The 25,850-nt window shown below is 42.2% G+C and overlaps 1 protein-coding gene across 3 annotated transcripts in view; it reads left to right on the top strand.

Moving 5' to 3' along the window:
- Nucleotides 1-7,356: 7,356 nt before the first annotated feature.
- Nucleotides 7,357-25,850, top strand: part of cdin1 (CDAN1 interacting nuclease 1) — a 74,158-nt gene continuing 55,664 nt past the window's right edge. The window contains exons 1-5 of one of the 3 annotated variants that reach the window (XM_031828782.1): nucleotides 7,357-7,450; nucleotides 7,749-7,867; nucleotides 21,669-21,714; nucleotides 22,713-22,777; nucleotides 23,458-23,518. In XM_031828782.1, the coding sequence (XP_031684642.1) occupies nucleotides 7,767-7,867; nucleotides 21,669-21,714; nucleotides 22,713-22,777; nucleotides 23,458-23,518 (273 nt within the window). In that variant the 5' untranslated portion in view covers nucleotides 7,357-7,450; nucleotides 7,749-7,766. The other 2 variants (XM_031828783.1, XM_031828784.1) reach the window with 2 other exon arrangements.

The raw sequence follows: 25,850 nt of genomic DNA, 5'->3' as shown, positions 1-25,850 counted from the left end.
AAGTACATTTTTACATGATGTACCTGCTCACAACAATAGGGAAAACATTTGCAAATGTGGAGTTTTGCTCTGTCTGTTATTCCCCAGAAAACAGCTTCTTAGCTTGCTGTAATGAATACTCTATACAAGCCTTACGTTACACTGTAGTGTAGATGATAAACTTGCTACAGGAATGATTTATAACTTTAATTAATACAACTTCCTCCAGAAACAGATCCATCTTGATGTAATACACATATCCCACAAAGATTTCCATTTAACTCTATAATATGAAAAAGTATCCTTCTAACTTATGGTGCAATCTGGTGACTGGCATAGGAAGGAACGTGAACGTGACACTGAAATACATACTCCTGCACTATATAAATGGACTATTATAAATGCACCCCATACAATCCTCCACATTTATACTGTACACACAGTCTCACAGGCAGACGAGCTACAGGCAGAAAACACACTGTCTGTGTTCTCCATTTTTTTGTGTGTCTTAAAAAGTTGTCCTGTTTGTAAATGGGTTAACTATGAGAGTTAACACCTCCGTTTACCTCCATCACCAAATAGAAACTGTCAAGAAAGGGCCAGTGTTTCGCCTTTGCTATGGCAACCAAGCACATACTCTAAACATACCTCCTCCTCCAGCAATTAAACACAGAGCAATATTCACCGGTGACGTCCATAGTTATAGCCTTCGTTACTTCCACAACGCTCCTCATGAATTAGTAACGTCTGTTAATTGCACATTTATTGCACTCAAGACCACGGAGAGATGCACTAAATGGCTGAGAAAAAAACGCTTCAACTCCAATGAGAGAGTTATGAATAAATTAACACATTTGAACTTAACCTTTGGCAAAGCAAAAATTAAGCTAATAAATATGCTTTATACAGTGTGTACTTTCACTTCTTAGCACCAAGAAATTATCACCCCCCCCCCCCCTGACCATTTAGACTCATAAATAGGAAACTTAGGCTACAGGAAATATAGCATTCAACTACAGTGTGCGCATGAATATACAGAGAAAACAGCCCATGAAAAAAAAGTGTATAGATTTAGTCCATAATTTATACCTAAATGAGAGTTTAAAAACCACCAGAACATTTACATTTCCTCTCAGAGGAACACATTAACAACCATATTTATTCAAGGATGGAAATACAAATATGAGAATCTTCCAGCAGCATAATACTTCTGCTGTTTGCGCTTCATTGTCGCCTTTTCAAATATCCTCCTATGGTGTTTCATTTTCATGTGACAAGTTTGACTGACATTGTGGCTGGTGTTTGATCCATGTGCTAGGGTCCCCTCTCATTTTCAGCAGGAATAATGACTATTCTTGTGTTAGACTGAGTATTTGTGTTATTGTTGTGGAGTGTCAGCAGCGGCCCCAGACGTTTGCCTAGCGTGCTATCAGCGGGAGTGTACAAATACAAAACACATTTGTCAGAGTTATTGACCTTTATCTCTCCACTTTCTTGACAGCCTTCTTCAGTTATTGACAATACAAACACACGGGGCAAAGCATAACCTTTAATTTACAGAGCCCTCTCTTTCTTTCTCTCTCTCTTTCTCTCTCTCTCTCTCTCTCTCTGCCTCTCTCCTCCTTCTCTCTGTCTCTCTCTCTTTTCTCTCTTCTCTCTTCTTGCTCTTGCAATTTGTTTAAATAAGATGGCAGACAATGGTACTGTTCATTTCTGCCATTTCTCTTTCATTCCAAATTTCAGAGGCTAATGTCATTAGACAGATACAATAGCCGCTATTCAGCCCCGGATACAGAGATATTTCAACTATTCAATATAGTTTTGACATGCTGACATTAGAGCAGAGTGTTGTTTCCCTATTTGTTTGGTTACAATGTAAACAATATCATAAATTGTATATTCCTCTAAGCAAGCTTTCTGTCCCCCTCGCATTTTCACATTACCACTGTGTGTGTATGCATTCATACAAATTCTACTGTGGACATGTTCAAGAACTAATAGCATATTTTGACACAAAACAGGGGACATAACTCACCATAATCAAACTACAAGGAATAATTGTATGTTTTTATAGTCCATCGGTAGTATGAATAACATTTGCATGGCATTGTATGGAGTAGAAAACCTTTTATGAGAAACAATAATTAGCGTTGAAGAATCGTTCTGCATCTATCTTTAATGGTAATACATCACAGTGATATACTCATTTACCACACCACCATGCAACTGTACATAGTAATGCAGCTAGTAAAAACATATTAGCACCACAGGAGAAATCACAGTGTTTTAAATGTGTCATTTTGCATTTTAGCAATGGAAAATAGCCTCCATAAAATATAGGTGTCCCCACTACTCGGCGGACACTTCAGAGCCGAGAATTGCATTTTAAACAATCCAGACCAGTGTGGTGACCACGGTTAATCATCAAGAAACAAAGACATCAAACAATACTTGATAATGAGAAAAATGCCTCCAGGATATTAGGAATGGGGGGAGAGAGAACACAGCATGAGACTTGCTCAGCTGCAGAGGTAGAGAGGCACACCAGCCACACAGACACAAGCCGCATTCGCAAGCCCATCACACCCACCACCCCCACCCACCCCACCCCACCCACACTTTCTCTAAGCGGGGACAAAAAGCACACACACACACACACACACCTATGATTCTCATGGAGTTAAAAAGCCATTAAAACATTGTCTCTTTTTTTAAGTTCATGACGAGATAATTAGAATTCAGCGAGTGGAGCCAGTGGTGAGATTAGAGCTTTGTGGAAATGTGCTTCATTTTGAACCTCACTGCATCACAATTGAACCCAATTATCTGCAGTTAAAATGGCTTTGTGAGGGCCAGAACAATAAAACTCACACGGACAAAAATCCAAGGTAGATAAAATAAGACGTTTTTATAGACAAAAGAGTAAAAAATAAGATTTATTATCCCAGAGTAAAAAACATAATATTTCTTATTTTTTTCTATGGTATATGCATGGCTACAGGCTTGAGTTGTATTCCTATTTTACTGAGCTGACTATACATACAGTATGGTATCTATTGAACACAATACACCCACAAATCGCTGTAGATATTTGTACATATAAACTCCCATTTCAATATACTTCAAATCTCACTGTGCTGTTAGTTGACGTCTAGTACAGAGAGCATTATTCCTCATATAAAAAGACTCAGTATCCATATATATTTTGGTTTCTCAGCTGATAATAAATCCATACTTGCTTTCATCTCTAAACTTATCAGTTTAATTAGAGTTTAGCTGAAATCAGTAGTTGGGGGGCCGGGGTGTGTATGTTGTGTGTGTGTTGTTTGTGTTTGTGTGTGTTTGTTTCAGGGTCCACTCTCCCTTTCCTCAGACAGGGTATTACTGGGTTATCCGTGATTGACGTGACTTTAACGGTTTGGCCAAATCGAGGCAGATCCAGCAACCTGGGCGCAACTGCAGCATGTGCCGCCACCTCCGTCATGCAAATTGCACCCGGGCAGCCCGTTGACTATGATTAATGAGCCTAGGCTACAAGAACCTTTGTGTCCTAGTGCAGCCGTTTAGTGTGAAATACAATCCCCAAATATTATCTATCCCCCATTAATGCACTAAATGTGTTCAAACCGCACATGTTGTTTAGAGAAATTTACAAGGAGACTGAGGGGGAGTGTGTTGTGAGCACAATTGCATTTAATTACTTGCACCCTAATTAAATTCATTAAAGGATAATAAAATAAATGAAAGAAACAGTTTTGAAAGCACCAGCAAAACATATGTCTTGTCTTCCTTGATGTAAAATATGGATATGGGATTTTCAGGGGCAGTCATGCTGTTAGGGGGGATGTTTTTTCCAAACGCACGAATATGATACCTTGCTAATACTACAGGCATTTCCTGGTTATGGCTTGCCTCACGTTTAAACTCAGATTTTTTTTTAGAGCTAAGAAACCTAGACTTCCTGATGAATGGAGAAAATTTCTGTGGTGGAGAAGAAGAGTCACTGACTGTGCAAACAGTGGGGAAAAATGAAAGATTATAACAATATGGCTGCTGGTGTTCTATTACAAAATTGCACCTCTTATGGCGAGTGATATAATATCATTGAAGATGGTAAGGTCCAATGTGTGAGGAGACAGGGGGAGAGTGCAATTTCCTTAAACATAGCATGATGTGTAAGGGAAATGAAAGAAGCTCACGAATCCTCCTCAGCATTAAACAGTTATGCATTGACAAAATCAATAAAGAAGCATGATTACTTTCTCTCTATCTCTGTCTTTATCTCACACGTACATGTACACGTACACACACACACACACACACGTACACACACATACACACACACACACACACACACACACACACACACACACACACACGTACACACACACACACACACACACGTACACACGTACACACACACACACACGTACACACACATACACACACACACACACACGTACACACACACACACACACACACGTACACACACACACACACACACACACACGTACACACACACGTACACACACACACACACGTACACGTACACACACATACACACACACACACACACACACACGTACACACACACACACGTACACACACACGTACACACACACACACACGTACACACACACACACGTACACACACATACACACACACACACGTACACACACACACACACACACACACACACACACACACACACACGTACACACACACATACACACACACACACGTACACACACACACACACACACACACACAAACACACACACACACTGTCCGCTGCTAGCAGGATGTAAATGTTTCCCAGGCATTACGGTGTATAGCTAATTGCCATTACTAGGACGGTGCTTAGCACTACAATGGTGCGCCGAGAGCTGTGGAGCAGAGATCAGTGCAGCGTCTCCTGGATATCAGAGGGAAACATCCTTTGTAAATTCATCTCCCACTGTGAGCAGGCTTCACAGCTGGTTAACGGCACTGTGTGTACCACTGTCCTGTTTACACACTGCCTCCAAAGCACTCCTCTCCTCTCTTCCTTGCATCCCCTCACTCTTCTCTCTATCCCTCGTTCTTCTATCTTGTTCCCCTTCCAGCTCCCTCCGCAGCCTGCTGTGGCTCTCATTGTGTGAGACATACACACACACGAGCACACAGACTAACACACGCACACACACTGTACATACTGTACATCCAAGAACACAGAACTGCTCTGATCCCAGCCTTTGGAGCCATTACAGTACACTGCCTTCCCAACCTCTTCCAGATTTTGATCTTTTTATACCATCACATTACATTGCTCTTTTATACTACCTATTACACATGCTGCTCCCCACCAAAAACCCCTGATCCTTTGATACCTAGACGGGTAAACTGCTCCAGCCGCCCCTGACCTCAGCCTTTTATGGCAATCAGACGAGACTGCCTCAGAGGCCCTGATTTTATCTCCTCATACTAATCCCAGTACACTGCTCCCTTTTGTAGCACATCACGGTGCACTGAGCCCTTTTTGTCCCCGAGACCAGGCTGGTTCACACAACCCCCAGACCGGGGCTCATCACAGCCATCATACTACACTGCCCCACAACAATACAGCTTTATTTAGATACACCACAGGTCAGGTCAGAGTGAGTCTGGCTGGCCCGTGACACCTTTGTGTTCGCCATAAAGGGAAAACCACGTTCATTCATACAATGTACTAATGCCATGTCCTGGAGGTGTAGTGATGTTATGATAAAATGTGACATATCATGACAAAAGTATTGATATAATCCTATGATTCAGGACACAATAAAATATGTCAGAAAAATAGGTGCATCAATTTGTTTTTCTTTTATCATTTGTTGTGATTTAGAGATGTAATTCAAGTTATAAAATGTTTTATAATCTTTTAAGCTCCAGACCATTCTAGGGTAACAAAAAAAATCTAACGTTTGCCTATTGTACAAAATGTAATAAATGGTCACCATAGAAATTACTGGGTTATATTGCTGTGGCCAGTTTTCCTTCTATCGGGTACCTGTAAATGAAGTGTGTGTGTGTTTGTGTGTGAGAGAGATTATATTAGTCCAGACTGTGATTTAGCACTGCTCAGAGATTAATTACACAATAAGACCATTGTAAAAAAAATAAAAAATAAGATATTGATCTGACAAAGTAGACCTTAAAAAGAGAGCACTCAATACCTGCATTATATAACATAGTCAAATACAATTAGGCCTACTCACAACTTCCCTAAAACCAGAGTACCGCTGGTTTTAAATACGCATATTATATTTTAGTCATAGATCATGTCTGTACTCATATGATATTACATTTTGAGAATGATATTTGCAGTAAAATAATAGTTTGAATACTTTATTATTTGTGTAGACTTGTGTCCCCAAATAAAGAGAGCAATTCACTTCAGGCACACACTTCTGCACTAAGCTCAATAGCCTGTTTAACAAATCTTCTTAGTGTTGTCTAGTATATCATTATTCACAATCCCAGCTAAGTGTTCCTGTCACGGACACTCGGAGTATAAACTATGAAGAGCTCAAATGAAAGAAGATATAACACATCAATAAATGATGCCTGCCTGCCCCACAGTACCTACTCTAACTTGTTACACTTTCCCTCCAGACTTCATAAGAGCCAAAGTGTGCCCCAACCAAAGACTACTTTTAAAGACTAACGTTTTCTAAACTACTCCATATGGAACCTGATCTGGAGTCAGTGGAGAGGGACAGCTTGGGATGTCGCTGAGGTTTTGGAGTTAAAAGGAATCCACTTTGTATTCATGTCTAAAAATCCAGATCTCCTGTCTTTAATTCCAAATCCCTTTAAATCACCCTTTGGCAGAAAAAGAGGATTACAGAGTTTTGGAAGGTGTTGATACATGGCTATGCTTGAAGGGGGTGTACAACTCTACTACTTAGAGGGCATCAGTTTATAATAGGCAGTTTTGTAATCTATAGTTTAATTTCCAGATAATCATAAAAATATAAAAAAATAATTCAGGTTGTCATTGTGAAAAACATTCCAAGTGAATGCATTTTCTTCTATAGTTAAAAAAAAAGTATGCTTTCCCTTTCAATTCAGCTATTTTAGGCTATCAGAAAAAATATACAAAAATGTGTTTTTTATTTTGCTGTAGGGTTCCATGTATTGTTTAGGCTACTAGTATATATCATTCATTATAATGAAAGAGTACCATGCATTGGTTTTGGATGCAGTATCATTTGTCCCACTGTATGCATTTCCTACCTATGCGAATGTATTGCTATGATATTACAGGTGATATTTTCCAAATCTGTCAAAGAAAGTTAAGTCGTTTAGGTTTGATAGTGCTGCTGTTGGTATTGAATCACTGAAGCAAAGACGTAGCGAGCCTATCCCTTGCCGGTATACTCAGCTCCTGCAATATAGACCAATAGGAGAGCTTTTCATACTGACGTGTGTGTTTTAACTTTCTCGCGGTAAGAAACCAGGAAGTGTATTGTGCTCCTTGCATTTATTGTAATAACATTGTTTTACTGGAAAATAGCATTGATTTTGCTGGATTATATTGACTTAGCATTGCATGCAGTAGCTATTATTAAACTAGCGGACTATTTACTGTCGTTTATGTGCCCGATTTGAAAGAGTTTGATACGCTGAACATTGGTAGCTAAACAGCTAACACACTAACGTTAGTTAGCAAGCAATTTCACAGCTGATTTTGCAATTGCGAGCTGATATCATAACTTGCACGTTTTTGATTGTTGTCTTGTCTAGCCACGCAGATTATTAAAAATGAAGCTGTCTCGAGCTGAATACAAGGAGATAGTGAAATGCACCGAACATTTGAGACCCACGCGTCAGTGTATGACGATACTGAGGCAAAGATTTCCAAAGTAAGTGATGCATCTTTCAATTTAGTTTACCCTATTAATATTGTCATCAACTTTTGCTATGTCCTTGATGCTTGTTGTCCTACTGTATGAGCCTATCCCTGCATAATTTTGTCGCTCGAAGCTGTTGAGCTTTTCGGCACATTCTAACGGGATTTCCACATAACACGATAATTCGGATAGCCATGCTAGCTTCGCCCTCATGTGAGTGTTAGCAAGCAAGCTAGGTAGTGCTACAGACTGGTCTCTTAGACTGGACGTAACATTGTAAAACAGGAACCTCAAATTAATGATATGGTATGTTTACACAAGTTACTTAAGACAAAAGGGGGGTGGTTGGGTGAGCGTATAACGCGAACGTCTAGCCACCCCAAAGGTTGTGTGTTCAAATCACATCATGTTAGTTGGGGCTGGGGGGTGTGTTAGTTGGGGCTGGGGGTGTGTTAGTTGGGGCTGGGGGTGTGTTAGTTGGGGCTGGGGGTGTGTGTTAGTTGGGGGGTGTTAGTTGGGGTTGGGGGGAGTGTGTTAGTTGGGGCTGGGGGGAGTGTGTTAGTTGGGGCTGGGGGGAGTGTGTTAGTTGGGGCTGGGGGGAGTGTGTTAGTTGGGGCTGGGGGGAGTGTGTTAGTTGGGGCTGGGGGGTGTGTGTTAGTTGGGGCTGGGGGGTGTGTGTTAGTTGGGGCTGGGGGGGGGTGTGTTGGGGCTGGGGGGGGGGTGTGTTAGTTGGGGCTGGGGGGGGGTGTGTTGGGGCTGGGGGGGGGTGTGTTAGTTGGGGCTGGGGGGGTGTGTGTTGGGGCTGGGGGGGGGGGGGTGTTAGTTGGGGCTGGGGGGGGGGGGTGTTAGTTGGGGCTGGGGGGGGTGTGTTAGTTGGGGCTGGGGGGTGGGTGTGTTAGTTGGGGCTGGGGGGGGTGTGTTAGTTGGGGCTGGGGGGGTGTGTTAGTTGGGGCTGGGGGGGGTGTGTTAGTTGGGGCTGGGGGGGGTGTGTTAGTTGGGGCTGGGGGGGGTGTGTTAGTTGGGGCTGGGGGGGGTGTGTTAGTTGGGGCGGGGAGGGTGTGTTAGTTGGGGCTGGGGGGGGTGTGTTAGTTGGGGCTGGGGGGGGTGTGTTAGTTGGGGCTGGAGAGAAGTGGGACACCTATCAGGCCCCTGAGTACTGGAGTTGCCCAGGCCTGCACCCTAACCTTAACTAGTGGTAGCTAACGTTAGCCACCTAGCTAACATTACCCACAATACATTGGAATTTGTAACATATCATACGTTTTGGAAATTCATAACATTAAAACAAATTGTAATTAGCATATCATACGAAATGGATGCTGGACATCCGACAGTTAATACATACTATACCAAAGGTAACATACCTTTGGATCTGGATCAACGTGTACGACAGCATGTTCCAGTTCCCACCAATATCCAGAAACTTCACACAGCCATTGAAGAGGAGTGGGACAACATTCTACAGGCCACAATCAACAGCCTGATCAACTCTATGTGAAGGAGATGTGTCACGCTGCATGAGGCAAATGGTGGTCACACTAGATACTAACTGGTTTTCTGATTCATGCCCCTACCTTTTTAAAAAGGTATCTGTGACCAACAGATGCATATCTATATTTCCAGTCCTGTGAAATCCATAGATTAGCCCCAATGAATTTATTTCAATTCACTGATTTCCTTATATGAACTGTAACTCATTAATTGATGCATGTTGCGTTTATATTTTTGTTCAGTGTAGTAATACAATTATGGTTTTAGAAACATTACAAAGCATGCCCACCTGGATTTTTGGTCTAAATATTTAGGCTGGTAAAAAAAATCCACACAATACTCCATAATGACAAAGCAAAAATAGAATTTTAGAAATGTATGAAAATTTATGACATTACGTTCATTCTTATATTTAGAGTTAGTAATCTAGTTAATGGGTTTTGATTTTTCACTTGGGTGGTTAATTAGCCCCTAATAAATTAGCCTATGATATTAGTGCACATAAAGATGTTGGCAAATTCATCTCTATTGAACTAAATCGGACATTCTGGAGACATAAAAAAAAATTACAAAAATGAAACAGGCTGATTGTCAACTGAAAATGCATGAAATCACTGTATTAGGTTGCACATAAAAATATTTGAAATCACAATATCAAAAGATAAAACAACTTATTTGTTGAATACCATCTCAGTAGTCTATTATATTATTATTAAATGACAATACTACATTTTTATGTTGCGTGACGCAGCGAGAGAAACAAAAATTGTGCGACCAAATCATGGGCTGGTGCCACGAACTGAAATGTTAGTCTGGAGCCCTGTCTGAGTAGGAAGGGGAAACCTGAACTAGCTGTTATTGGCAGAGAGGTTTGTAAATCTCTTTAAAAAAAAATGGTTTTATTGGTCTATTAACTAATTTAACACCTGGTGCTGTCACCAGGCATGCCAAAACTCCTCCCACCAAAACAGGCTGAAATTTCAGGCTGTCTTTTCAAACAGCTTTTACACTGAAAGGGAATCATTTAGACAATTTCACAGTATTATTCCAACTTCATAGTGTGGCAATATATAGAAAACATAGGGAATTACGTTTTTGACTGCACTGGGCCTTTAACTTACAGTAGAGGTTCTGCCTCTGCAACATAGCATGCTGTTGACTCCCACACCAGTACTGTCTGTCCAGTCAAGGTCAATAGCCAATATTTTATTAAAGAAAATATCAATACAATGAAAACTGCACATTTTCATGCATTCATTGTGTTACGTATCAGTAAGTTTAAATGAATATTTATTACACTGGTTGTTGTAATTAATTAGCAATAGATACATCTTCAATTATGTAGGTGTTTATATTAAGGGCAAAAATGTGTGCATTTATTTCAATATACTTTGTCCATAATGTCCTACTAAATTCAGCCTCATTAAGAAATAATCCATAGACAGTACTTTTCAATGTTTCTGCATTGAATTTCATTACATCAGTGAGCCAGCCTCTCCTCTGGTCCACTATGTAGCTGGCTGGATGTTCAGAAATATAAGCGGGGGTTAATGGCTGTGTTGCGTTTCTCCATGACACTGAGGGGCCACTCTTTATTGAATGTAACACGTGTAATCCCCCAAGGCCACCAGGACACCGCTAGATCCTGCCGAGGTCACTTACAAAGTCGAATGGATTTGGAGCTTCCTACTAGCATTGTGCCCTAATCACCGATAGAAGAAGGCACTGGGGTCCCCAAGGGGGACACAGCCTACTTTGGGCAGGCCTTTGTTCTTAGTGTCAGCATTTTACAGAATATGTTATGTGAAAAGTGCATTTCAGCTACATATGTACCACCTTTTTTTCCATATTAGTATAGATCATTGTAATGTTTATTTAGGTTCTGAATGTGATCTTTTACCCCACAGTGTTTCTGTTTCTCAACCAAAACCTCTAACTACCACTATCCTTCCAGCAAGAAGTGTTTTTCGGGGGTGATAACTGTATAGCGCTCCTCTCAGTGGTGCCGACTCTTTTGTTTAGTCTTAGCCGTTATTGTTATTATTTCTTTCTCGGAGAGGCCCCTGCTCTTTAAAAACCCTGAGTCTTGTCATCGGGCCTGACAGACAGGCACGGCAGCAGTGTTTTCACAGCCTGCAAAATTATTCTGCTTGTCCAATCAGCTGAGCCGGGCTCTGGAGGGTTAGTGATTGGACTGGCAGGAAATCAGGCTCTTAAGACATAACATATCGACTAGGCCATCCATCATCTCTTAGCATGCGCTCAGGCACGGCAGGCAGGCAGGCAATCCCCCCCCTCCCTTCTGACTGTGTGGGAGCCCTGCCACTGTGTAAATACTGGCCAGCCTGACTGTGGGCAGGGGGGTAAAGGAGGAGTGGACCGACCCACATGGGGGTGTGCCAGGGAGAGGGGACAGGCAGGCAGGGAGAGGTATCACTGTCAAACCGGTATCACAATACTGCACGATTCTGGTCACTATGGAGATAGAAGTAGTATAATGACCTGGCCACTTTCTAGTCAGTGCTTTCATGACTGTCATGTTAATAACAACTGTCTCACTGCAGATGGATGACAAGCTAGATGCAGGAACTGTTGACTGAATTCTTATAGGCCTGTTCTTTACTCTTAATGTGGAACTGGTGATGTAGGCCTATGGCAGAAAAATAAATGCAGAATATGCACATTGTTTGCCCTGAATTTGAGTTGTAATACAGCACAGCAGGTATATCTCTCTGGTCACCCCCAAAACCAATTCTTTCTTTGGCCGCCTCTCCTTCCAGTTCTCTGCTGCCAATGACTGGAACGAACTACAAAAATCTCTGAAACTGGAAACTCTTATCTCCCTCACTAGCTTTAAGCACCAACTGTCAGAGCAGCTCACAGATTACTGCACCTGTACATAGCCCACCTATAATATAGCCCAAACAACTACCTCTTTCCCTACTGTATTTATTTATTTATTGCTCATTTGCACCCCATTATTTTTATTTCTTATTCTTATATTATTCTTATTTCTTATTATTTTTATTCTTTCACTGCAAATCTACCATTCCAGTGTTTTACTTGCTATATTGTATTTACTTTGCCACCATGGCCTTTTTTTGCCTTTACCTCCCTTATCTCACCTCATTTGCTCACATCGTATATAGACTTGTTTATACTGTATTATTGACTGTATGTTTGTTTTACTCCATGTGTAACTCTGTTGTTGTATGTGTCGAACTGCTTTGCTTTATCTTGGCCAGGTCGCAATTGTAAATGAGAACTTGTTCTCAACTTGCCCTACCTGGTTAAATAAAGGTGGAAAATAAATAAATAAATAAAAATGAATTGGATGTTATATTTCACAATAGCATTTAGCATTCACTGCTTTTGATAGGAGAGTCAATGGGAAGAGGATCAAAATCCCAAACGATAATGATTGTGATAGGCCATTTCAAGGTCATTTCCACGGGGCGTCTGTCAGTCTTTCTGATGGGATAGATGGAGAAAAGGGGGAGGGAGAAAATATGGAGAAATGGAGGGATGTGCCGGCCGTGGTCCCTCGGCTGTGTCGCCTGCATAACACAGATGTTGGGAGTCATCTGTCAGCCTGGCCTCTCCTACCGAGCCCGGGCTGTTCTGAGGGGAAAAGAATTGGACACGGTGCTGTCACTTCTTACCCCCGCTCACAATGGAGGGACATGCAAATAGTCCCCCCCCCCCCCCCCTGCCCGGCCGGGGCTGTCCCTGTTCCTGCCTAGTGTCTGGCTGCCTGGGCCCCGGCTACAATGAGAACCAGGGAGGCAGTGTAGCAGCAGCGTGGGGGCGGGAAATTGCTCAACACAGCCAATGTGACAACAGTCCCATCAGGCCTTTCTTTCGACCACGTATTAGAATTGGAAATGATGGGCTGCTGCTCTGAGGCCTCGCCTGGCTTCCCCCGGTCCAGAGGGGACCACAGTCCCTCCGCTCTCTTTGTCGAGAGAGACTTTTCTGGCCTTCTGCACTACTTTATGAATGAATTTGGATTTAATGTTACTCCCCTCTTTAAAACACCTTTCAGCTTATTCTGCATATGCCTCTTCTGAGTTAGAGAGAAGGGTGGGGGAAAAGAATTGGACTAGCAAACACACACACACACACACAGCAGTTCCCTAGTGTGGAGTCCCTGAACGTTTTCGAATCGGGCCCTAATGTGCCGTTTTCATCAGCAGTGAGGCGGGCTGCAATATGGTGCCGGGGGCTCGCTGGGGGAATATGAATGTTGATTAAACATGCGTTCAGCCTTTTGAAATTCTGAAAACGTGTCAGAATAATGGATGTTGAGCAAATGTCAAGCATTTGTTAATTTCTCTGTTATTTGGGGTTTATCTAGCGTGATCTGGGGAGGAATCAGAGGCCAGCGTTGTTGTGGCATGTGTCATTGATATGGTGATTTCTTGGCAAGAGTCACTTTGTTTTTGATGGTAATATTCAGGCCGGGGAGGACTTTGCTCATTGATTATTTATTAGGTCTATAGTTTCTCTATTACATGCCAGTTAATAAAGGATGTGGTATTATTCATTAACTTCTGCGCTCGCTCTGTTTAACATGCTCAGCTTTACACAAAGAGGATAGAAAACCGTGTTGATTTTGGTCAAATTGTTGACAAACGCTGTCCTCTTTTTTTCTAGTTTCTGTGTTCTGCCCTATTTTCAGTTGGCACATCTTTTGCAAAATAAATACTATGTCTTTATACTGTTTATTGAAGACATTGTTGAGAGCTCTGTGGGAGATTTTTCTTCAAACTTTGAGACTCTTGAGACTAGGCTAGCTAATTAAACTACTGCATATCTTGGAAAGAGGATTGTTCACACATGGCAACACACAATGAAAACATTCCTTGCTAAATAGCTCTGAAAACTCTAACACTTGGGTGAATGTATACCGAACAGAAATATAAACGCAACATGCAACGATTTTACTGAGTTACAGTTCATAGAAGGAAATCAGTCAATTGAAATAAATGCATTATGCCCTGATCTATTGATTTCACATGACTGGGCAGGGGCACAGCTATGGGTGGCCCTGGGAGGGCATAGGCCCACCCACTTTGGAGCCAGGCCCAGCCAATCAGAATGAGTTTTTCCCCACAAAAGGGCATTATTAAAAATATTACTCAGTTTCATCAGTTGTCTGGGAGGCTGGTCTCAGATGATCCCGCAGGGGAAGAAGCCGTATGTGGAGGTCCTGGGCTGGCGTGGTTACATGTGGTTGTGATGCCGGTTGGAGGTACTGCCAAATTCTATAAAATGACGTTGGAGGCACCTTATATGGTAGAGAAATGAACCTTCAATTCTTTGACAACAGCTCTGGTGGCCTTCCTGCAGTCAACAGGCCAATTGCATACTACCTCAAAACTTGAGATATTTGTGGCATTGTGTTGTGTGACAAAACTGTACATTTTAGTGGCCCTTTATTGTCCCCAGCACAAGTTGCACCTGTGTAATGATCATGCTGTTTAATCAGCTTTTTGATTTGCCACACCTGTCAGGTGCATGGATTATCTTGGCAAAGGAGAAATGCTCACTAACAGACACATTTGTGCACAAAATTTGAGAGAAATAAGCTTTTTGTGCGTATGGAAAATTTCGGTGGTCTTTTATTTCAGCTAATGAAACATGGGACCAACACTTTACGTCTTGCGTTTTTATATTTTTGCTCAGTGTAAAATCACATAATAGTCCGTCATTGAAAATAAGAATTTGTTCTTAACTGACTTGCCTAGTTAAATAAAGGTTAAAAAAACCATAATAACCTTACATTTTTTTACTGTAAAATATTGTATATTTTGGCTAGATTTCATTGTTCCGTTATATAGTTTGTTTCTTTTCATTCTATCCTAAGAATGTGTCCTAGCATGGCCATTTTAACTGGGGCTGTCTCAACCTGGATGTGGTGATGACATTAGCCAGGGCTTGGTCTGTCTCTGAGGCTGCCAGATGGGCTAGTAGTGAGGTCTAGCCTAGCAGCCCGCCTAGCAGCCCGCCTAGCAGCCCACCTAGCGCTTCAGCAGCCTCCGCTTCCCCTGGTCTAGATGACCACACCACGCTCCTCTGGCTCTCGGCTCAGACCAAAACACAAGCTGGCAGCTGGGTCTTGTGGGTGAAACCCCCCCCAGCCAATAGGAGTGCTGTCTGGTGCAGGCTGGGATACGGCCGCTGGCCGGGAAGACTAATCACAGAACTGGACAGGTTTATGTGGTCAGGAAGAATGGAGGGAGGCGAGAGAGATGAAGAGAGGAGAAAATAGTGAGACTGCTGAGTTTGGAGGAAGAGAAGGGATAGAGAGAGAGAGAGAGAGGAGGAGGAGTGAGACTATGCTGAGTTTACAGTTTGATGTCAGGTTGAGGAACTCATGAATAATAGATGTGATCAATTAGTTGATTAGGAAGCGGAGGAGTAATATGCTTCCTCATTGGGATGTGTTGCTCTGGTCTCGGGAAGCTTCCCAAATTGTAATGCATTGGCTCATTGGGCTAAAAAGGACTCCAATAAACTGCTGCCAATCGCCAGACAGTGTTGTCAATGATGGCAGGAGGTTACTTCATTTTCTGTAATTTAGTGCATGTATGAGTAACTTTTTTTGACGTAAACATCATGAAAGTGGACAACATTCACAGTTTTCCATAGCAGACTGACAAACATCTCCAATAAAAATGTTCCTTTCTCTCACACACACACACACACACACACACACACACACATACACGCAGCTATGCTGGAGACTGTAGCCCCGGGATCTGTTTGCATACTGGGATCAATTGCAAAAAGAAGAATGGAACAAATTGCCCAGAATGGTACAAGTGGTGTAGTTGTGCTTGAGAGAGTACGCAGGCAGTTGGTCAGCGTAATGTGTTTTCTTGCCAGACCAGACTTGCTTCATGATGGATAACCAAGGCCTCATTTTCAATTTTCCACAAGAGTTTGCAGAGACTGCCATGATGACAATAATTGCGCAATAACAATAGTAACGTGCCTTTTTAATAGCTAGAACTTAGTTTGTCACGAATCGCATATGGAGAGGCCACTACCTTTCATGACAAATCATAATTAGGTCTGTGATGGTGTTATGGGCCACACTATTTTAACCACACTTACATGAAAGCCCTGAGATCCTGGACACTCACCACAGCTCTAGCGAGACACCATGTTTGTGAGCTTCTGTTAAATCAGCCTCTGGCTCTGTCCACACAGTGAAACTCCCCCACAGGGAGCTCCAGTGGGCTATGGCTTCCTCTGAGTGAGAAGGAGAGTTCCCATCCTGTCTGTAGTATTGATGCTCCCTGGTGCTGATGGGAGTTGTGGTTCATTCCTGGGGGTTCCATTCACTCTGAAGCCACAGTGTAGAATTGGATTGTTCTCCTGTCAATGAAATATTTGACTTGTCTCTAGGTTGGTTTTCAATATGCGTCTGGTTGGTGTTCATCACATCTCTTCATTTCTTTTAAGGAGCATTTGTCATAATGTAACCACAGTGGTGATTTATTATGTTTGTATGTGGTAACATACAAGAAAATGAAAACATTTCTGTTAACATCAAGATGACATTTTGCTAAATTTGGTGTCATGATTTTTGACATGAACATTTTCTATTCTAGATAGGCAATTGTAATGAAGGAAAACAAGTTTAATGGTAAACATTTTTGTTCATAAACAAGTATTTGTTTGGAACGCCATGACTCTGAGATGCCTGTTTGTTTATGTGGTTTGTGGAAATGTATCACAGTTTTTTCCTCTTGATTCCGTCTTGCTGATGATGGTAGACTTTGGTGAGAAACAGATGTTGGCCTCTCTTATCAGCATGTGTAATTAGAGGGATTTGCATATGCAGAGTATTTAACAAAAAGCACACCCAGCTATATTTCTTTCACTACACAATGTTTCATTTAAGGGGAAGAGAATGTGTTTGAAATGTGAGATCATTTCACAGAGATCATAACAAAATATAGTATCCATGTATCGGATAATGCATCTTTAATTGTCCCTAGCCATTCCACTGTCGACCATGTCACTGAGTAAAGGTCATAATATCAACACCATGAAGCTACAGTAGCTTAATCAGACCTGGATATACTGTCAACCATTGAAACTCTGACACTCATACAGACTTTCCTTTTCATTATCACCCCCCCCCCCCCCCTCAATGTCCTTGGAGTCATTAGTAAAAAATGTGCCCTGCCTCGGTGAGCTTCATGCCCTGAAGAGTCACGACACGCACCGCGCTCTACATATAGGCTAGATGCTCCAAATGCTAAGTACTGTCACAGCATATGATACCCACGCCATTAGCCAGGTGGCTTTCATTAGGGGAATGACTGCTATCGTTTATAATTAATTATTTGTAAATAGGAAGATTCTGAAAATAATTGATAGCTTGTAGTATATGCCCTCAATTAATTAGCTAGCGAGGCAATCTGGGGGTAATCTCTTCACCGTTGGTTTTTTTGCTAAACGTTTTTTATTGTTTTTGATTAAAAGCAGTTTGCCTCTTCAATGGTTGTATTATGATGGTGCATTTTTTTTGAGAACTGTATGTGATGTCATACTAGAGAAAAACAATGGAGTAAAAAAGGAATCCCAGATTAGTTTCATCCTCGAGGGTGTTGGGGGACCCTGATGCATTGACAACATATCCCAACCAGCATACGCAGACACCATTTTTTTTGTTATTTACAATCTAATATACTCTTCAGTGTCCTACAACGTATAGGCCTTAAGTGTTCAACACATGGGGATGAGTAATATATATCCCATAGTGAATTCTAGACGTGAACAGACAGTCCTAGCAGCGTTGTAACAAAGTGAACATCCTAATTGTTTTAATCAAATCCGGAGCCCTACTATTTTGGGCTCTGTGCATATTAATGTGGCTGTCTAGGGTTGTGGGGCTGGGGAAGGGCTGGGGAAGGGTAATTACACAGAGAGACAATGATTCCCTAACCACTCTTCTGTTTCCTAACCTTCTGTCTTTCTATGTTCACAACTCAAGGCCGCTGGGATGGATTCTGTTTTCCTATTTTTCCGGAGAGGTCAGTGTCCAATTATGTTTTTGACCCTTGCAACTTCTTAATTAAATGTTTTTCTTCGACACTCAAGTTGCTGCTGATGATTTAGATGGTTCTGACTAGGCCAACTATACCATATAACTCATCCAATTACAGCCACGCCTTAATATATACACTATGCGTGATCTATTTAATGAGTCTTCTCCTATTGGCTGAACAACACTACAGTCATAATATAGCTGCAGCTAGTCTGACCAAATGTTGACTCCCAGTGGGTCAGTGTCTGGGTCAGTGTCTGGGTCACTGCCTCCCTCACCTCACACAATGCAATCGTTACCTCTTCAGATTGACATATCATCAGCATCAGGGTGATATCCCAGTCCATAGTATCTGTTAGGCAGACTGTGTTGGTGCTGTCAAAACCGTCGCTGTATTCCCTGCTGAGGTTCATCATGACATGGTCAACTGAGAAGAGGCAATGGCGAGTCCGCTTCAATCTCTATTTACTTTGCAAGGGAAGTAACACGGCTTCATCAGGCTGCGTATTTACAGATGTAATCAGGGGTCGGGTTTTGTAGGTTATCCTCGGCACTGGACATTGTTATTGACCCCAGCTTTCCATGGGAAAGAAAGATGGTGGCGGTAATGAAGCTGCTCGCGCCCTCCTCCTCTTATTTACCTTATCCTGTTTGTTGGCTTTTGTTGCTTTGTTTACTAGATACATACTGATGCGTAAAATGAGGTAGTATAATACACCAATGTGCCTTGTTACTGTTATCCCCTGTCGTCAGACACCCCTTCTCTGCAATAGGGTCCTTCTTGTTAGGATACATTGAATGGGTTCACACATTTAGGAGTCATAGCTAACGACAAGGTAATAGAATCTGGTTGAGTTGAGCTCCTCCTTTGTCATGAAATGCCTCTGTTTTTACATCAGTGTGATGTGTGTGTGTGTTATCGCTGCCACCGAAGGGTCAAAAATCCTCTTCTGAAGCAGAGAGAGCGGTGAGTGTGGGTAAATGTGATGCTACTGTTGAGCAGGCTGGGAGATCCGACCACTATTGTAAGGCTCTGCGCGTGGCTCCATTTCTTTCCCATGAATTGAGCGTAGTTCACCAGGACAGCACAGGTTGAATAGGCCTGAACATTAATGTAAAGCCTGCAATAACTTTATTATTCACGTGGAAAGGCAACCTAGAATATTGCCTCATTGTAACACCGTGGCAGATTCTATAAACTTAGGACAAGCCTTGGTTTGTGTCCAGTTATCGAGAGCCCTGCCCTTCCACCCCTCTTGTCTCGTAATTTGCCTCTCCGTGTCTATCTTTTGTAAACTTGGAAGTTGGAACAAGATGTTTTCATTCTTTCGATTCAGTGTTTTCACTGGATTTCCAGGTGGGAGAAAAGCATCGCAGACAGAAGCGAAAAAGAAAAACATAACCCTGTTTCCAAAAAAATGGCAACCGTGCCGTTTGAAACCGATATGTTTTCACAGATATTAAAAGCAGTTTGTGTCCCTTTTAAACTTAACAGGGTAAAGATTTAGCAATTAGGGAGTAATCACGCTCATTATACAGAGTAATCCATTTAAAACCTAACAGATGTCTGTTTCAGCAGAGGGAAGGAGGTCCCACTCAGAGAATAGTGCTGTAATGTTGTTGAAATGCTCAGGTGCAAGGTTGAAGTGGCGAATATTTTATATATAAATATAAATGTTTTTCTCCCCTAAGTGTCCACATGTTGACTGTTTTTAATGGGTCATTTAATTGCCATGGTCCCTACATATCGTTGTAAATTAAGGGCAACCTCCATGTTTTTGTTCTCTGAGACCCTTTTTAATTTTTTCATATGTAACTTTTTTTCTTGTCTTAACTTTTTGAAAAGTAGTAGTTTGTGGTTTTGATGGTTGTCCACATGATGGGGAGACTTGCATTGTTGAGCATTACTCCTCGTCCTTCCACAGTCACAGCAGTAAAACTGTTTACCACTGACATCTGGAGAAGTTAACATTGAGGTTTTTGCGGGGTTTAGGCCTATAGTCATTATAAACTACTAAACTATTCCAGTGCTGGAGTCCTTTTTTATTAAGATCTAGACAAATCAATGCCTCAGATTCCTCTGGCTTTGTTTACATGTCACATGGTCATTTCATGGTTTGCAGTGATGGCCGATATGGACTCAATATTTCAATACTTATAGGGAGCTAGGGCTTCTAGTCAGTATTTACATACCACTCTCAGGTGACTTGTAAAGAAAAGTCTATTAAATTTAACAATCAAATGTACTGAGAGTGGTATATGGAGACACAAAACCACAGGAGACCATCGTTCTCTGTGTGTTTGTGTGTGTGTGTGTGTGGTTTAGTTTGTACTATACGTGCACGATCTGTTGACGTGTGGGCGAATGTTTGTACTGTCCAATTAGAGAGAGAAAATCTGTCACTGCTTTAAATATTTTTGATTGAAAGGAGGGAGATTTAGGTGGGCGGGGGGTGAGAATCCCTGACGGAGCTGCCTGTTTCCCCTCACTGCCAGGTGTTTAACATTGACTAGAGCTGGAGATGAATGTAGCTTATGGCAACCAGTGGAATTGACCGACTCCTGGGAGTCTCAGCTTCCTGCCGTGAAAGTTAATATTTTCAAAGCCCATCAGATGCACTGGAAATGTTCCTGAGCGTCCCATAGGCCAGCACTGATAGTGAGGCAACCCCCCCCCCCCCACACACACACTCCTAGAAAGAAGGCTCACTCATCGCTAAACAAAATGTGTTTCAATATTGCCACTGAGCACTGTGTTCCCTGTACTGCTAACGGAAATGAACCCCATCAATTATTTACATGGATTTGCTTTGTTTCTCCCTCATGTTTGTGCCTTTTAGCCCGGGTACAAGGTAACGATATCGTCTCTGTGGTTTTCTACACCAGGATGCACTCAAAATAACGACAATGAATTGACGATGTTCTGTTCTACTGTGTTTGGGGGGGGGGGGGGGGGGGGCTTTTTGGTGTGAGCAAGAGAAGAAAGAAATCTCCAGCTCGACTATATTTTCTCTATTCTCATAGCACTCACACCAACCTCCCCCTTCTCCACTCCCCCCCTGCTGCCGGACCATCGCGGCAGGAATCCTTTGTCCGAGGTGTTCATCTGGAACAACTTTGCCACACTTGTTTTCATGTTCTTTTAGATTACAGGGCAGCCGAGCCGGCCCTGGCTTTGAAACTGTTCTCGCTCTCCCTTTGTCTCTGTGCAATGCACTCTGGTAATTAACTTTGTCCTTCTTTTATTTGTTCCAGTCACTCGCAGTCCACTCTTCTGAGCATCTTCTCCCTGGAGTACCAGGTTAGAATTTTTCTTCCTTTGTGATCCCTGACAGGTGCCTAATTGAATGATGAATGTCCTTTTATTTCTTTGTAATTGAACTGCCAGCTCTCTGATTGGTTTGGAGGATGCCCCCCCCCCCCCCTCTCTTTCACGTGGAGGGACCTGCTTGCATGAGTCTATGTGGATGTCTGCCAAGCCTTCCCATCCATCTGTCTAATAACATCTAGCCGCTGCTTATTTGGTGGACCTGTAATAAATTATGCTAAACCATTATTATTCTGACAATAATCATTTCCCCGTGCAGTGCGGCTGCGTGTGCTAAATGTTTGCTGACTCGCACTGTCACTGCCGCTTTCCACGTCTGACAGCGGATGATGATAAATGACCGCTGCCGCGAGTGGCAGAAGGCAGCACAGGCAGAAAATGGAGTCATTTATCATCCCCCTGACAGGTGTCAGTCACGCCGCACGTCTCCACGGAATTACATTTTTTTTTGTGTAGTAGTTTTTAAATAAGTCGTCTTTTAAGCAATGCTCTTTCTCTCCTATCCCTCTGGTTAAGATGGGTTCAAATTGAATTGCATGATGGAAATGTGTTGCGCTGGGGTGGCAGGCGGCGGAATAGGTCGCTGTTTTATCGAGGCGGGAAATGAATACGGGGTTTTGAGTAGGGGGTTGAACAAGGTTGCCTTGGCTCGCTGTGAGACCCTGGGCAAACTTATTGAGATTCAATTACTATGACCCCTCTCTCACAGCCTGTTCATACACGATACCATAGAGCCCCCAAGGCGGAGTGATTCAGGGGAAAGAAAAGCTTTGTTTGTTTTGGTCTTTGTACTGCATTGCATGGCTAGCAAGTTTACCATATGGATATCATCTGTAGCATGTGTATAATGTCTAGCAAGTGTATTTATTCATATTTTGCTATTAATAATTGCACCATTATAATATGTTGTATTTTGTGTTCAAATTAAATGCGTTTCGTTTTAGTAACACTTTATGTACCCTTTGTTCCAGAAAAGGACCAAAAGAACCATGTCAAGGCATCAAGCTCCAGATAGCATTGAAAGCTACTACCAAAGGTACGCCCCCCCGCCCAGGAAGGGAATCATTCACGTTGCATGATAGGAAGTGGACAGGGCTGAGAGTAGGTGGGCCTCCATGACAGATATAATCTCCTCCAAACAAATCACCACCTTTTAGGATTCATTCCAGACCTCCACATGCACCTGCTGAAAAGAGAGAACAGCAGTTGGACATTTGGCTTATACAGGCTTATGATGGGCTGATTATCCCTAATTCTGTTAACTGTTAAACTAATAAATACGGTTGTTTTTTTTTTGTACAGGCTAAAGGGGGAAGTCTGAGAAAGCGTCTTCGCATATCACAATCAGCTTTTTTTCTAGCTTATTAAGCCATTGTTCTGTTGGAAACGAGGCCTGGATAATGCACTTCTAATCCACTTATATAACAACAAACCTCAGAGATGATCTGGGAAAGATCTGAGGGAGCTTTGGTGGTTTCAGTTAGCGAGGGGGAAAAGCAGTTTTGGGCGGGCAAAGAGAGGGGAGTTGACTAGTTTGAGTCTTCTAAGCACTGCCGTTTTAACCACAGCAAGCCTGGCGAATGCCACCGAGGCCGGAGTCATCAGGGACATTGACATGTTTTGGCTGGCCTGGTCTCGGCACCTCTCCCCTTCTGTCTGCCTTTGGGGGTTGCTTTTCTTTACACCACTGTCTGTTGTCTCTTTGTTATAATGAAGGTACCTGAACGAAGCCAAGGCACGTCCCTCTGTCCCTGTCCTTTTGGAGCTGGCCAATGAGGTAATGTCATATAACCTATATGTCTCTACCCCCCCCATCACACTTAATGTTCTACTATTTTATTTTCCATTTGAAGTGCACACAAGCAAATCTTGATACAAACATAATTATCCCCCGAATACCCCTGAATGCGTTTCAAATAATCGTTTTTCCCTGTCTGTTAGCGATTATGAAAATTGGACAAATGGTCCGGTCTATTAACCAATTATTTAATGTAATTAGTCCTTTATCCCCTTCAACGCAGATGTGAAAATAGTTGCTGCTTTATTATGTCATTTTTATAATTAACATTCAAAACTGCCACAGTTGCTTCAAACTGCAGACAGGTCACCGTCATCACAATATTGTTTTAAACAGGCAGCACATTTTCCAATCACACCAAAGAAAGAAAGATACAACCCCACTTAAGCCTACATGTTTGGGGTTTGGAATAATATACATTTTCTTACACCTCAAAATATGTAATGCTGATTGAACATGTACCAGTCAGGTCGAACGTCAGAGTATGAATTATGTTTTGGGCTATCATCGGTTACTATGAGGGATTTATTCACTTCAGAAATGGCTTGTGAAAGCACTTGGTGTTTGTTTTTAAAACAGTCTTGTTGCTGTGAGCATTAAAGGGGTTACACACGGCCAATGAATGTGCTCTCTCCTGTGCATTGCAGCCAGTCAGCAAATGAACCATTTAACATTGCGTTAGTCTCACGGTTTAATGGGTAGTGAGAAGGTGTTTGGTACAGGAGCCCTACGATGCCATGCTATTAGGGTAGCTCCTCTCACACCCGCCACATCCTCACCACCATGGGGAAAATGTAGCGAAAGGCTTGATGAAACAAGAAGCCTGGAATTAGATGTTTACCCAGATAACAGCAGAGATGAGGATTTAATATCCCCTTCCAATAATGATCACCTGTGTTCACGTGTGTTGGTTCTGCCATAGGTATCTAGGTAATGGAGAACAAAAATGAAATGTAGTCACCTCTAGATCAAAAAACATCAACGATGGTGCTCAGTTCATGACTTGCAATTTCAAAGCATATTTGTCTGTCCCCTTAAACCTTCTTTTAAATGGCAATCAACATTTTTTTTTTTATTGCAGATGCTTCAAACCAAGCAATGATATTCCATGCTTCCTTTTCTAAATCTGAATAGTTCACATGCATCAGTGGCACCTCAAAGCTAACTGTCATTATTCATTCTCCGTTTAATTGACATATGATTTTTTTCCAAAGGATTAAACTCAGCTCGGAGATAACTGTCTATGAACCATTTAACTGTCATTTTAATACGCTACTTAACATTTAAACCAAGCACTCATGCTCTCGCAGACAGCTAATTGATCTAGTTTCAGCCCTTTATGTGACAATATACACTATCTCCAACAGGGGGGAAATAGTTTTCATCAATATTAGTCATCTTTTTTCCCCCTGAAATATTATGCTATGCTTATGTTTTTCCATAAGTTTTTGATTTTAATGCCTTTTTCATGGTGCTTCGTGAAGGTCAGTTTAACACATGTGCTTAAGGCAACAGGCATTAGACGGCATTAGACTGTCTGTGAGTGTGACACCTTTCAGCATCAGGGGCTGATAAAACCAAAGCTGCAGAGTTTATCTTTTTAACGGTAATTATTTTCAGCAGGCATTCAAGGGCCTCTGAATCTTAGTCACATGTTAAACTCATGAAGTGCTGCGGTTTGAGAAGCTATGAGATGGACTGATGATTAATATGAAAATTAGGGAGACGCAAGTACCTGAACTAATCAGGTGGTCCTTATGCAGGCTGGGCCAGCGTGGGTAATGTCGCCATTTCTCATGTGTCAGAGCTGATGTGGGTTACTCGGGATGCGATGCTCTCTCGTTATCTAAAGGGTTGATGTGAATAGAAGAGGGAAATGCGTCTTGGGTGAGGGGGAGAGATGGAGAGAGCGAGCCCTGTAGGCTACACAGATGCTGTCTGAGCTCCCTCCCTAATGAAGATGAAGATCGTCTCCTAACCTCTGTAATAATTATAGACATGTTTGGTCTTTAGCTAGCTGCCTTCTGTATTCAGAATTATGGAGATGGTTAACAAATACTACCGGCGTTGTCTTAAAGTCTTTGTGTGGAGTGGAGAGCTCTGTCTCTGCTTCCAGCGCCAGCAGGAAGGATCACAGAGGAGATGAAACACTACAATCTCTAAACAAGCTAAGGGCAAATTCACTTTGGGGCCCAATTATGCTAACAAGAGAAAAATGTTCCCTGACTGTTAGAACAGTCGGTTTCTTAAAGTCGCTGGAAATTGCACACATTTGACTAGTCACGCTTGTGTATTACCAAGGCAATGGCGT

This window comes from Oncorhynchus kisutch, linkage group LG7, assembly GCF_002021735.2.
Source record: "Oncorhynchus kisutch isolate 150728-3 linkage group LG7, Okis_V2, whole genome shotgun sequence".
Classification (NCBI taxonomy): domain Eukaryota; kingdom Metazoa; phylum Chordata; class Actinopteri; order Salmoniformes; family Salmonidae; genus Oncorhynchus; species Oncorhynchus kisutch.
This window is presented reverse-complemented; position numbering and strand designations above follow the sequence as displayed.